Here is a 12,425-nt window from a genome sequence, read left to right as displayed (position 1 = left end):
AGTATAACATTTTAAATGCACCCTGGTTATCTTGACCAGGCTGGAAATACTGGACTGAGAATGGATGTGGACTGAGTAGATAAGTGCTGAGGAGGCACTCACTGCATTCGGGCAGATCGTCATTGCACACACAGACCACCAGTGAGCGAGCTGCTGACGCAATGTGCACATGTGTAAAAGACTGATGACAAGACTGCAGTATTTCGTGAAAAGCTGTAACCCACACATTTGCTTTTAGGAACACATTATTCTACATTTGTCAGCTGTGTGCTGCATTTTATCTGACCAAAAATCTAAATCTAAACACCACACTGTCAGAGTTTGACTTTCTCTGCATGTCCTTGCTGATGGTGTGAATGTACCCAGCCCCCTCTCTCTGCTTCCCTGCCTCCCCTTCACCCTTGTGAGTGATGTGACCTTCTCCAAGCGAAACTCCTGGTCCCAGTCCCAAGCCAGCCTGCCACAGCAGGCACGGAGAGTCGAGACGCATACTAACAAGGTCGAGGGTCATTGCTCAAACTGCTGGGCCTCACAACCCCCATGAGAGGCAACATAAGATCAGGATGCTGATAATTCACCATAACGTTATCTATACAGCCAAACAACAACAACTGAAATTAGTGATCTCGGCTTAGCCACAAAAACTGGGATAAACTATTTAGTGCTTGGTGCCTTTACTAGAAATTAAGCCTGTCCTTCATATTTTCCTTTATCTTTAGTGAATTATACAAAATTAACAACAGACCTAAAAAAAAAAAAAAAAAAGGTCAGCAAATCTCTTTTCAGTGGATGTTAGATTTAAAAGCAGTGGCATCATTAAGCAGGGTGGTGACCAGGCTGTAAGCTCAGGGCGTCCTAACACTAAGCCATCATTCAGGCTGAGCTCCAGCCCATCTGGATGATGACCGCTCAGAGAAAATCCCCGCCTTTAGCTTTTTAGCTGGGCTGACGAGATAGCAGTCGCATCTGAACACTCACACATATGCTGTGGCCTCTTAAAGTATTTAGTCCCCTTGATTTTTTGGGGGGACTTTGTGAAAAACCAACATGATGTACACATTATTAACCATAATATCAAAGTAGTAATGTTCAGGGTTGACATCCCAATTATGAAAAGCCCAGAACAGCATACAGCTATTGACAGCACTGCTGACATAACTTACTCATTTGCCTGTCGCCGTAGCTGATGGCCTCTGCTAAAGGACTCCATCCCTGTGCGTTCTTTATCTTTACAGGTGCATTGTGGGCCAGCAGAAGCAGGGCACATTCTGAAAGAGAAGCAAATTATCATAGAGACAAATGGGAATAAGTCTGCTTTTATTCTGTACACAAAAAAACCAAAAAATAGGTTTCTGGAGTAAATAATAGTTTATGCATGCTCAGATATCCCATATCTCCAGTGTTCATCGCTGCCATGATAGAAATGTCCATACAGGGCTGGAACTATCCGTACATTAGCACAGTCCTGGGACATTCACTAAGTATGATTTAAAAGGTAGGTCAAATACATTTAGCCACACTCAAGAGGGCCAGATAAATCAGCATAGACTACTTAGTTGTAGCCAAGTCCATTTGCTCTCTGATTTAATCAATAAAGGGACCCCAAATCTGAACAAATTCAGAGTATGAGTCAGATTGGAAGTACTTAATAAAGACACCACATCACTGAGCCACTTCTCAAAGCAAGGAGGGGAGAGAGATTCTTTTTTTCTCTTTATCAAACAACCATTAGACCACTTTTATGTTATGCCACTGCAGAGGTCTGAAAAGTCATGCTGAGATGTTGCAGGAGTATGGATGCTACTGCAAGAATAGCAGAACTGACTGTGCCTTAAAAATGGCCTTTTAATGAGGATGCCTTAAACTGTTTCGATAAAGCCACATTATGACAGATGCAAGGCCATGGACCACGGCAGATTTAGTGTAATTTTCTGGGCTCAAATTGAGACTGGTAGATTATTCTCTGAGAAGCTTTTTGTTCATTTAGGTTAATCCTGTGTATAACAATAGGCTGTTAAGATAAAAAACAAAAACAATATATTTGATCACACTAATGTTCAGATTTACCTTTGTGGCCCAGCATCACAGCCAGGTGAAGAGGCGTGTTCCCTAAAAAGAAAAGCACGTTAGGACAATAAATACAGATAAATATAAACATCAATAATACCACATATGTAATGGTTTTTACTCCAAAGGCAATCAGGTAATATCAGAAAGCTTACCATGTACATCCTTCTGAGAGATGCTGTGGGTCCTGATGAGAGAGGAGAGCCGACGCACATCTCCCTTGAACACGCATTCGTGAACAGGGAACTCCAAGTCCTCGCTTGTCAGGATTATTGGGTTCTTGTTGTTATCATTGACTATGGTGCCAATTGATGATGGGTTGCCGTTAATGTTGTTTGCATTGAGCTGCTGCTGCTGCTGCAGTACGGAGGTTTTGATTGATTTCTGAAAAGCCTTGTTGGATTTGAAATGATTACTGGTACCGTTGGGAATAGTGCCGTTGGAGGTCTCTTCATAAGTGTCCATAATCTCTTCATTTTTATTTGTTTGTTTGTTGTGGTCCTTCCGCATGGCGCGTATCTTCTCACCTGTCATGATGACTGTGGTAGGTTACCAGGTTAACGAATCACTAAGCTACAGGCTGGTGAATAAATCTGGGGACTAGTGAGCATTAGCAATATCCGCAAATATAATTTAATTTCAGCGTGGTGGCAATTTAAGCGTTGTTAAGCTGGTTGCTCTGCGTTGATCTAATAACGTTACACCTGCTGTCCGGTTCCACAACCAACATTAGCTCCCAGCAGAGTTTGGTAGCTAGCTAGCCCACAATAAAAAATGAAGTGGGTGCGGCGATGAAAGCAGAAAATAATACTAAACATAACAAAACACACACGCACTAAATTAACATACAGCTAAGAGTAAGAACGAATAGCAAACGACTACATCGTTGTCTTACCCACCGCTTCTGAGTTATACGCTTTAAAATTGCATCAATTCAATTTGCTTTGCGGCAAAATTCAGACGGTACAATGAACCAGCTGAGCTAACGGTCTCCGCTAGCTGGCTAATCTCGCGAGACAATCCAACAACACCCCCCCTTCCAGTTCGAACGCGAATTCGTGCATGAGTGTCATCTTTATGAGACACACTTCAGAGCAAGCACGTAGCTAGCTCGCTAGCTCGCTCACAAGTTGTTTTCAAAAATGGCAGCTGCTAAGAAAGGGAAGAAAGTTGTAAATCAAGAGGAGCTGCGGCGCTTGATGAGAGAAAAACAAAGACAATCGACAGACAAGAAGCGCATTGAGTCTCCTTTTGCTAAATACAACAGCCTTGGGCACCTCAGCTGTGTGCTGTGCAGTGTGCAGGTGAAGTCCGAGTTGCTATGGGCGGCTCATGTCCTCGGTAAACAGCACAAAGAGAAAGTTGCTGAGCTGAAGGGAGAAAAGAGTCAGCCAGTGACTCCACAGAACCAACCAGTGAAGAGAAAAGCATCGGATGAGGAGGACGTTAACGGGAAAAAGGCGAAACCAGCACCGGTTGCAGGCCAGTCTACCTCAGGGCTGCCAAGAAACTTCTTTGAGAAATCCAGTGAAAAGGAAGCTGCTTCTGCTCACAAGTCTGCAGGTTTGAGTCTCTTGGCTGGAGTTTATGATGATGAAGAGGATGATGAAGCAGATGCTGAAGAGGCAGCTCAGACAGGAACCACAAACCACCCTCCTCAGAGGGCTGAAGCTGCAGGACTACCAGCTGATTTCTTTGACAGCTCCATCCCATCCACACCCGCCATCTCCCACTCTGGGTCCATCCTCAAAGCAGATGTGCAGGAGAAAAGCGCAGAAAAGAAAGAAAACACAGCCGAGGCGCTGCCGGAGGGCTTCTTCGATGATCCAATAAGAGATGCCAAAGTGCGCAACGTTGACGCGCCCAAAGATCAAATGGACAAGGAATGGGAAGAGTTTCAGAAGGAGATACGACAGGTGAACACAAAATCAGAGGCTATCGTAGCTGAGGACGACGAGGAGGGCCGTCTTGAACGTCAGATCGACGAAATCGATGAACAAATTGAGTGTTACAGGAGGGTTGAGCTGCTGAGAGACAAGCGCGATGTGGTGAAAAGCAAACCACTGTCCAGGAAGGAGCAACACACGGAGATTGATGGCAGCATTGAGGAGGAAGAGGAGGATGAAGAGGAGCTGCTGGGGCTTTTGTCCCGGGACTGGAGGGCCAAAGGGGCACTGGCATAAATATCTGTGAGAAATGATTTTGTCCAGAATGTTGTTGAAGCATCTAAGAGAGGTATTTTTTTTGTATGTCAGAAAACTGTAAATATGTTTGTTAAAACATCTTCATCGCTTCTTTTTGTATATTTCAGACTGGGTTAAATGTGATGATGTAAGTGTTTTGCAACATTCTACTAAAACATTTAACCACCACCAGAAGACAGAACTTCTCAGTTTATGTCTCGAAACACCAGACAGACCACAAAGCTTTAAGTGTGTGTTTATTCATTGGTGCTCACACAAAAACACATTCTTAAAATCTCTCATGTACAGTAGCAGCACAGACCCAAAATCTAAGTCATAATGGCCAAAGCTACATTACATTTTGAGCTCAACTAACCATTGTCCTGCAAAAACAAGTAGTCGACTATGTTAAGTTTATAAATTATTTGTTCATGTTACATTATAAGCAACATGCAAAGCACAACAGAATTATCTTAAAAATGTACAATGCTGAGATTAAGACCGTAAAGCAAATTTTACCAACCCAGTCCCCTTCACAAGATGGTGGACAATACATTTACACCATTTTGAGATTACAACAATGTTTGAGTATGACAAATTTGCTATGTAAATACACCATTATTAGGTCCATAGAAATGGAATAAAATGAATCAAGTAAAGAATGATGGTCAGTGCTTCTTATACTACCTGTTACACATTGTGAGCTAAGTGTGCCTTCTGTCTACTGCATTTTTAATCAAGCAATATCTAAGTAATTTTGTTATTGCTACATATGCCTCACGAGTTACCACTTCAAAATTCTTCTCTGGGTGATTCAAAGTGTTCATAGCCCTTCAAATTATGCAGAAGAGAAAACTGCAAAAACAAAACAACAGACAAATGTACAGGTGGATTAAACACATGATCCCAAAAGCAACTACAACTAACTGAAGATAAATGAGAAAAACACTCAACAGAAAAAGAAATCAGAAACTTCAGATTCAGCTTAGAAAAGAGCATACAAAAATCTTTACTCTTATGCTCAATTGTGTGTTTCAGATAAGTTAGGAAACTGTCTAAAAACAAAACCAATGTCTCACAAAAAAGTCTATTTCTAGTAGTCATTTGTAAACATTCATAAAATTCTGGAGCTCTATAAATAAGGTTCAGGTGAGTTGTACCAGGTGGTTCTGTTGATGGGTGAGGACATCTGCAACAGACTGACATTTACAGCCTCCACAGAAGCTAAACACACAAAAATGTTACATCAAAATGAGACAGATTGGTTAAAAAGAACAAAACACAGGTGCAGGAAAACAGCAAGTTTGAGAACAGTGTGGAAAATGGAATTCAAAATCATTCACAACACTTAATTTTCATGGTTTATTAATATATTCAAAGGGATTTGCTAAAATAAGAGCTGGATATCCTGCAGACAGGTACTCATATTGATAACTGTTAAAATTTAAGATGTTTTGTGGCTGAGGTTGTGTTGAAATGGACTGAGGGGAGGGAGGGGTGATTAGGGGGGCATGCCAGCGCCACTGTTCCACAATCAGTATGATAAATATTCAGTTCACAAAAGTGCAGCAATTACAGAAGAGGGTCGGGAACTCCGAGCCCCCAGACCCCACTGGGTTTCAATACTGTTCACTGCTGTCAGTGATAATGTGCTCACAAACCTACAGCAGCTCTCAGCTCCATCAGGGAGTACCTCTGGTCCCCATCATTGTCAAAGCACGCCAATGTACGTGCATTAGGAGTTGATGTTCCAAATACTTTCCTCAGGTCTTGGTAAGTTAATCCGAGTGCATTACGTCCAACGCCTGCCTGCTGGAAGACGTCCTCCAAGTCTGCAAACAAGAAATGTTGTTATTATTATTAGGAAAAACAAAAACAAGGTTGTCGATGAGGGAACTGCGCAATTGTATTAACAATTCTATCTGTAGCTTTTTGAAGCAATAGTTTGACATTTTTTGCTTAGAGTTAGATGAGATGAGACTGATTTCAGTCTCATATCTGTGCAGGACATATAAAGGCCAAAGCCAGCATGAAGGCTTAGCTTAGCATAAAGGCTGGAAACAGGGGGAAACAGATAGCTTTAGTACTGTACAAAGCTATCAAACTCGACTACCGGGATCTGATTGAAAATTATAAGTGTAAAAATGAGGAGTTGCAGCTTTACAGAGGGTTTTGTGCTAGACTGCCGGTTGGTTACCATAGAGATACCTGCCTTCTCATCTAACTCTTGGCAAGAAAGAAAACAGATGTATTTCCCAAAATGTCACAATATTCCTTTAATGAATTCTGAGATATACTACTTTGTAGTGCACACCTTTCAGGGAACTGACACCAGGCAAGGACACCCTCTTTGGACATCTTGTCTCAGCATTTCTCTTGGAGCGGTTTGGAGTTAAGAAGCGTGGATGTCTGCTTGTGTGCGGCTCTGCCAGGGGCGTGGATATCTCTGTGAAAATGAAACATTAGAAGAAAAAAATATAAAAATGCAACATAGGGCAAATTAATTGACAGCCTGAATGATCCAACACTGTACCCTGTGCATCTCCAGGTGTTGCTTTGGTTGTAGTAGCTTCTTTCACTGTCTCAGTTGCTGGAGTTTCACTTGTGATTGCCATTTGAGCAGATGCATCTCTGTCCTCTAACTGCGAAAAGAATGGAAGATGAAATTTAAAGTGGAATTTTACTCTCTGGGCTGAACAATCCATCAAAAACTAAGTGTGACTCACACTTTGTTTTGAGGCATCCTCTAATGAGACCACTCTCTGACGAAGATCTGCAACCGTAGAGAGGAGGACATTGATCTGCTCAGCAGTCCACGTGTGGCGCTGCTCCTCTGTCTTGTTAGCCTCACTCACTGCTTTTCTCAGGTCTGTTATGTCCTATGACAATAAAAAAAAAAAATGTAAAGCAACCTGCAGCTTACTATTGGATAAGATTTCTTGTCTCTAAGACGAGTGCAAACATGGGAATTCCAGCAGAGGATCAAGCGTCCTGGGAGATTAGGCTGGTAAACAGCAAACTGTGTACCAAGTTATTCATTTTCTTAAGTTAAAAGTTGGCAATATACCTCTGAATCTTAAGTCATGACTACAGATTAGAGTCAGACTATAGAGGCCTCAGCCTGCAAGCAAATCATAACTGACATCCCATAATTGTTGAGGTTACTGCATAAAAAATATACACATATTATTATTTGGTCATTTGCTCTTTTTCCCCATCCTATTTAGCTTACAAAAAATAAAGTGGAGAAAACATTCTGCAGTTGTCTCACATATTTGACCTAGTTTTACTAAAGCATCTGAGCCTCCCAAAATAGATTGGCACTTGTTTCATGCATAATGAATGAAAACCCAACGCGTGGGTCCAAGAAATGACAGGACCTTCTTAACCCAGTGACTCTTTCAATGTAAGCCTGAGAAGAAGTGAAAAAAAAAAAACATGCATGCTTGCTTGGGTAAAGAGATAAACAAATTAATCTGGCAGTGGCACAGTTCACTGCCGCTTCTGGTTTGTATCTGTGCTACAGTTAAGCAGATCAAGTGACATTTCATCTACGGAGTCATCGTTGCCATATGTAAGTGCATTTGCCACAATTCTGAGTGAGACAAATATGCAAAAGAACCAGAATATCTTACAGCTGAGAAGTGCTTCATTACACACTGGTACGTCAAGTTATTCAGCTAATTCACTGAAGCACAATGTCCTGTTTTGTCTTCTGCACACACACTCCCGTCAATACATTCATACATATATAATAAATAAGGAGAAAAGTGGTCTCTAGCAATCTCCGCAGCGAACATAGAGAAGTAAATAAAAAAAGACAAGCTGTCAAACAGCATAAGTGAAATCCAGCTTTGACTTTGACTCATGAAAAATCCATCGGCTTTGCTCATGTGAAATACTAGAGTTTGCAGCCCAACACCACGTACGAAGGAGCGTAGCTTGTATTCTTTTATGTTTGTCAGTTTGACAAATTATTCTGAAAGGTTAAGGCTATTCTCATCGACTACCTCCCTCTCACTGCAGACAATATTTATCATCACAGTGACTAAAGAATGGAAACAGTCACAAGAGCTGATTCATTATGAGATATACATGAATGATTAAATGTACACAAACAATGCAAAAAAAGAAAAGGTGGTTCCTATGTGGCTGTTACTCTACAAGGCCACACAAACAATTACAATTAATTAAGCAGAACAGGGAAGTGGAAACGCAGTTTTTATACCAACTCAGTCAGCTGTTCAGTGTTAAAGTGAGAAACTATTAAAAATATCACTAGCTTGAATTTACCGTTGTCTTCTTCAATTCGTCATCTTTCTTCTGATCTTCAATAGCAGCCTGCATAGTCTTCACATCGTGCTGGACACTTGTTAGTGTGCTGCCAATTGTAGCAACACTCTGAAAAAGAAAAATAGTTTGAAAAATGTTTAGGTAAAAAACAGATTCTGAAGTAAATATATTTTCTTGTTCCATTTTGCTTTGTCTTTACCTTTTGAAGCTCTTCAACAGTTGTCGGAAGGCTGATTAAATCAGCAGCTGATTTCAGGTTGGCCTTTAAGTGGTTTACGGCAGAGTCCAGCAAACTGATCTGCAGGGGTAAAATGACACAAACCATTCAGTTCCATCTGCAAGACAGGATTACCAAACTGTCTGGCCACCTAATTTTTTTAATGACCCTAAAATCAAGACTAAGCAAGCTTGTAGAATAAAAATAGAGTATTTTACTCCAGTGTGTGCAAACTTAAAACCTGTGTGAAACTTCTCTCTAAAAATATATCTGAAATTGAAACATTTGTGCAGCTGTCACACACAGTTAGTCATTGTATTACCAGCTCTAACTCTTTTTTCAGAGTAAAAACAATGTTGCCATTATAAAACAATGATAGATACTCAGATTATTTCACTGCAAACCCCATTCGTAGAGTAATCTGGTTTCGTAGTGGCACCAAAAAAAGCTAAGCTTGCTCTGCTAGTTCTCTAATTGCAGGAAGTAACACTACTGCTTTACAACTGTACAGTCATATCATGCTATTATTGTATCATGTGGAATGTGTATGGCTTCCTTTTCACCTCTGATTCTCAGTTTCCACAACCCAAAGAAAAGACTTGCACATCATTACATCTTCAAGTTACAGTTGGCATCATTTCTATTCTCTATTCTATTATCACTGTATGGTATAATCTATTTAACAGGGACTCTCAGCAGCAGAGTATCACAAGCACATTTAACAGACTCAGTCTAACTTGTATGACCAACATTAAAACTCTTGATATTCTTCCACAGTTTGTTGTGACCTCTAGGTAGTCCGTGACAGATTGAATGTCAATGCAGCTTCAAAACCCCTCCGGGCACAGATGACAACTGACCTTTCTGTTCATCTCTGTTAGGTTAGACCAGAGTTTGCTCAACCCCTTGTCCCCGTTCTCAATGTCATCAAACCTTCTCTCCTTGTTTTTCAGGTCTTCACTTAGTTTTGGTATTTCACTTGATGACACCTTCTGGCTGGATTCCACTGTTACAAAAGACATTACAATATGTTAATAGCAATGTTAAAAACAAAGGAATGCATGGCTGTGTACCTGGGATTTAACAGGTTTAAGTGTCCAAAGGTCGGTGAGCTTTTTATGACAATCACAAGGTAACTGTTGGTGTGTGATAATGAGTCTTACTGCTATGCAGCTTTTCTTTCAGTGAGTCTAGATCTTCTTTCAGAGCAATCTGCATCCATATGAGTCCAGCACAGGCCATGACACAGGCAGCGAGTATGATGAACAGAAACAAGGGGTAGCACACATTGCAGCACTGCGTGTAGCTTCTTCTATGGGAAAGAAAAAACAGTAACGTTAGACATTACAACTTCACAGCCTCTTTCATTAATAATGAAGGAGACATGCAGAAGACTGCATGCTATGCTATGGGAATTAGGAGGCTTAGTGATAAAAAAAATGGTGCTTCAGAAGACGGTGCTGCTACATACTATATCATCAAATCATACTCATGCTGTATGTAGAATATATTATTTCTAATTTGGCTGATATCAGGCTTCAGAAAAAAAGCTTGACCATCTTTGTAGTCTGCAAATATATCTGTTCTGTTTTACAATGCTCCAAGTACAGAAGAGGAGCAAGCAGACTGATCAAGTCATGTTAAATACTTTCTTTTGACATCTGCACAATGACCACAATATACTGTAGTTGATGCACTCTGGACAAAGTGAGATTGGACTGTTTCTGTCTCAGAGCATGTGAGCTGAAAAACAAAATTCAGGATTCAGGATTCAGGATTTTTCACTGCCAATCTATACATACATTTGTGCAAAGAAGAATTAAATTGTATGAATTGTAAAGAAGAATTAAATAGTAGGTGCTCTGGTTCCGATGTACTGGCAACCTGATGTCTATAAGTCTGTAATGTCAATAATTTAATAACAGCAATTTATAACTACAATGTACTTTTACCTAGAATAGACAGATTACCTGAACTGACTTCATATAGCTGATGTGGTATAAAGTACTGTTCTTAAAATGACCACCAGTTGTTTCAACTCTCTGCTTCAGTTTTTCTTTTACTTTAGGGCTGCAACTAATGATTACTTTCATTATCGATTAATCCGTCGATTATGCTCTCAATGAACTAATTGTTCTGTCAGAAAAACAATACCAGAAAACAGTAGGAAAACGGCAATTTAAATTCCCCAAGGTAATCTATTTCAACAGCTTGTTTTATTCAACCAGCAGTCCAAAACTCAAAACCAATTGTGTATGACAAAAAGTCAAATCCTCGCATTTGGAGATCCAGCAAATCAGGCATTTTTGCCTGAAAAATGATTAAAATAAAAAATCGATTATCAAAATCTTTCTGCCGCTAATCACCTACTTTAGCTGTAATACACCATATCGTATTCCACAATAAAACGTTATTAAGTCGATCACTTACTTCCCAAAGTTGGCTCCGCCGCTCATGTTGTTGAACTCGTCGTCGTCCGAGCTCGAGTCGGACTCTGAGTCCGGCGGCTCGGTTCGGAGAAGTCGGTGACCTGACCCCTTTTTAGTCTTCTTTCTCTTGGTGTCCCCGAGTCCAATCAGTGCATTGAGCTCCTTTCTCTTCTTCATCTTCTTCTGAGGGGTCAGCGAACCCGCCGAGCCCGATTTAAACCCAACTAAATCCAACGTTTTGTCCAGTTTGGTGGATGTTGTTGTTTATGTAGCAGCTGAGCTAACTCAATGTTCGCCTGCTAGCTTGAATTTCAACCACGCAACGGCTCTGACGGATATAAACACATCGGACTGTGCGGGTTGTTTGCTTTGTTGACTAACACCGAATAGACAAAAATGTTCAGCAGTCTGTCGGCATTACATTACTCTCCCTAAAAAGCCTTTCTACAACAACTTTTTGTGACTGGCTGCCGGTTTATCACATACGTTAGCTAACCCAGCTAACATCTGACACCTTGCTAACAGTAGCTAACACTTGGCTGGTTGACGTTACTGTGCGATCGCCTCGTCTCAGCGAGATTTAAAGTTACCCGTCCTAACGTCGCTCATTTCGAAAACACGGCAAAAAGTCTTTAAATAGATTAACAAACCCAATCTATTATACAATCTAAATCTGCGGCGCTGTACTTCCAGCAAACAGTGCTACTCCCTGTGTTGTTTGGGCAGGGCATCCGAGTATCCTTACAGCTGATTGGTGCAGTGAAGAGCTACAACTTCCCCTGCTCTGTATTGACAGGGAGCGACGCAGACCGCAACACCACCCTCTCTGACCCAGAGACCATGGACGGATTATGAGGAAATGCCCCCCCTGGGCACATACAGGTAAAAGCCCCCCCAGTCCTTCTATACCGGCCTTTGCCTTTTCATGGTCGTTTTGCGGCTCTTTGTGGTCATTTTGCGCTTATCTGTAGTCGTTTTGTGTCTCTTTGTGGTTGTTCTGTGTGTCTCTGTAGGTAATTTGTGTCTCTTTGTGGTAATTTGCTTCACCTGTTTCATGCTACTTTGTGGTCATTTTGAGTTTCTCATTTTGTGGCTCTCTGCGGTTGTTTTGTATGTCTTTGTAGACGTTTTGCATCTGTTGTTTTGTGTTTCTTTGTGATTGTTTTGTGTGTAGTCATTTCATGTTTGTGGTGGTTTAGTGTCTCTTTGATTATTTTGTGTTGTTTAGTGCCTCTG

General features: G+C 41.0%; 3 protein-coding genes across 5 annotated transcripts in view; 1 reads left to right on the top strand and 2 right to left on the bottom strand.

Annotated features, from left to right (window-relative positions):
- The window catches only part of LOC121193691 (ankyrin repeat domain-containing protein 13C-like), a 29,369-nt gene extending 26,330 nt beyond the window's left edge, over window positions 1–3,039 (bottom strand). For both annotated transcript variants that reach the window (XR_005895305.1, XM_041056126.1), the window contains exons 1-3: window positions 2,223–3,039; window positions 2,068–2,109; window positions 1,164–1,268 (exon numbers count right to left, since the gene is read on the bottom strand). Coding sequence is in view for 1 of the 2 variants with exons in the window: in XM_041056126.1 (XP_040912060.1) it covers window positions 1,164–1,268; window positions 2,068–2,109; window positions 2,223–2,601 (526 nt within the window). In the remaining variant the exon portion in view is untranslated. The remainder of the gene's footprint in view (window positions 1–1,163; window positions 1,269–2,067; window positions 2,110–2,222) is intronic.
- A 121-nt stretch (window positions 3,040–3,160) lies between these two features.
- znf830 (zinc finger protein 830) lies at window positions 3,161–4,500 on the top strand. The gene has a single exon (XM_041055384.1). It carries the CDS (start codon window positions 3,210–3,212, stop codon window positions 4,248–4,250), a length of 1,041 nt encoding a protein of 346 aa, XP_040911318.1. The 5' UTR covers window positions 3,161–3,209; the 3' UTR covers window positions 4,251–4,500.
- On the bottom strand, window positions 4,491–11,934 carry efcab14 (EF-hand calcium binding domain 14). 2 transcript variants are annotated; one of them, XM_041055383.1, is made up of 9 exons: window positions 11,191–11,934; window positions 9,924–10,069; window positions 9,621–9,766; window positions 8,743–8,841; window positions 8,544–8,651; window positions 6,977–7,129; window positions 6,784–6,892; window positions 6,565–6,696; window positions 4,491–6,082 (listed from the first exon to the last, which is right to left on the bottom strand). In XM_041055383.1, the coding sequence occupies exons 1-9, from the start codon at window positions 11,364–11,366 to the stop codon at window positions 5,904–5,906; spliced, it is 1,248 nt and encodes a 415-aa protein (XP_040911317.1). In that variant the 5' UTR covers window positions 11,367–11,934; the 3' UTR covers window positions 4,491–5,903. The 2 variants fall into 2 exon arrangements, with proteins under 2 accessions (XP_040911317.1, XP_040911316.1); XM_041055382.1 differs by having other exon boundaries at window positions 9,924–10,072; window positions 11,191–11,933.
- Between the last annotated feature and the right edge of the window lie 491 nt (window positions 11,935–12,425).

Source organism: Toxotes jaculatrix, chromosome 14, assembly GCF_017976425.1.
Source record: "Toxotes jaculatrix isolate fToxJac2 chromosome 14, fToxJac2.pri, whole genome shotgun sequence".
NCBI lineage: Eukaryota > Metazoa > Chordata > Actinopteri > Toxotidae > Toxotes > Toxotes jaculatrix.
Note: the sequence above shows the minus strand (reverse complement) of the source record. Positions and strands in the feature narration are given on the sequence as shown.

Bases quoted from the DNA above. Each gene is read 5' to 3' on its own strand.
- efcab14 (XM_041055382.1), bottom strand. From the start codon at position 11,366: ATGAAGAAGAGAAAGGAGCTCAATGCACTGATTGGACTCGGGGACACC. The intron at 8,652-8,742 runs GTAAAGACAAAG...TTTCTTTTTCAG, and splicing joins CTGTTGAAGAGCTTCAAAAG to AGTGTTGCTACAATTGGCAG. The intron at 6,697-6,783 runs GTACAGTGTTGG...TCATTTTCACAG, and splicing joins AACACCTGGAGATGCACAGG to AGATATCCACGCCCCTGGCA.
- znf830 (XM_041055384.1), top strand. From the start codon at position 3,210: ATGGCAGCTGCTAAGAAAGGGAAGAAAGTTGTAAATCAAGAGGAGCTG.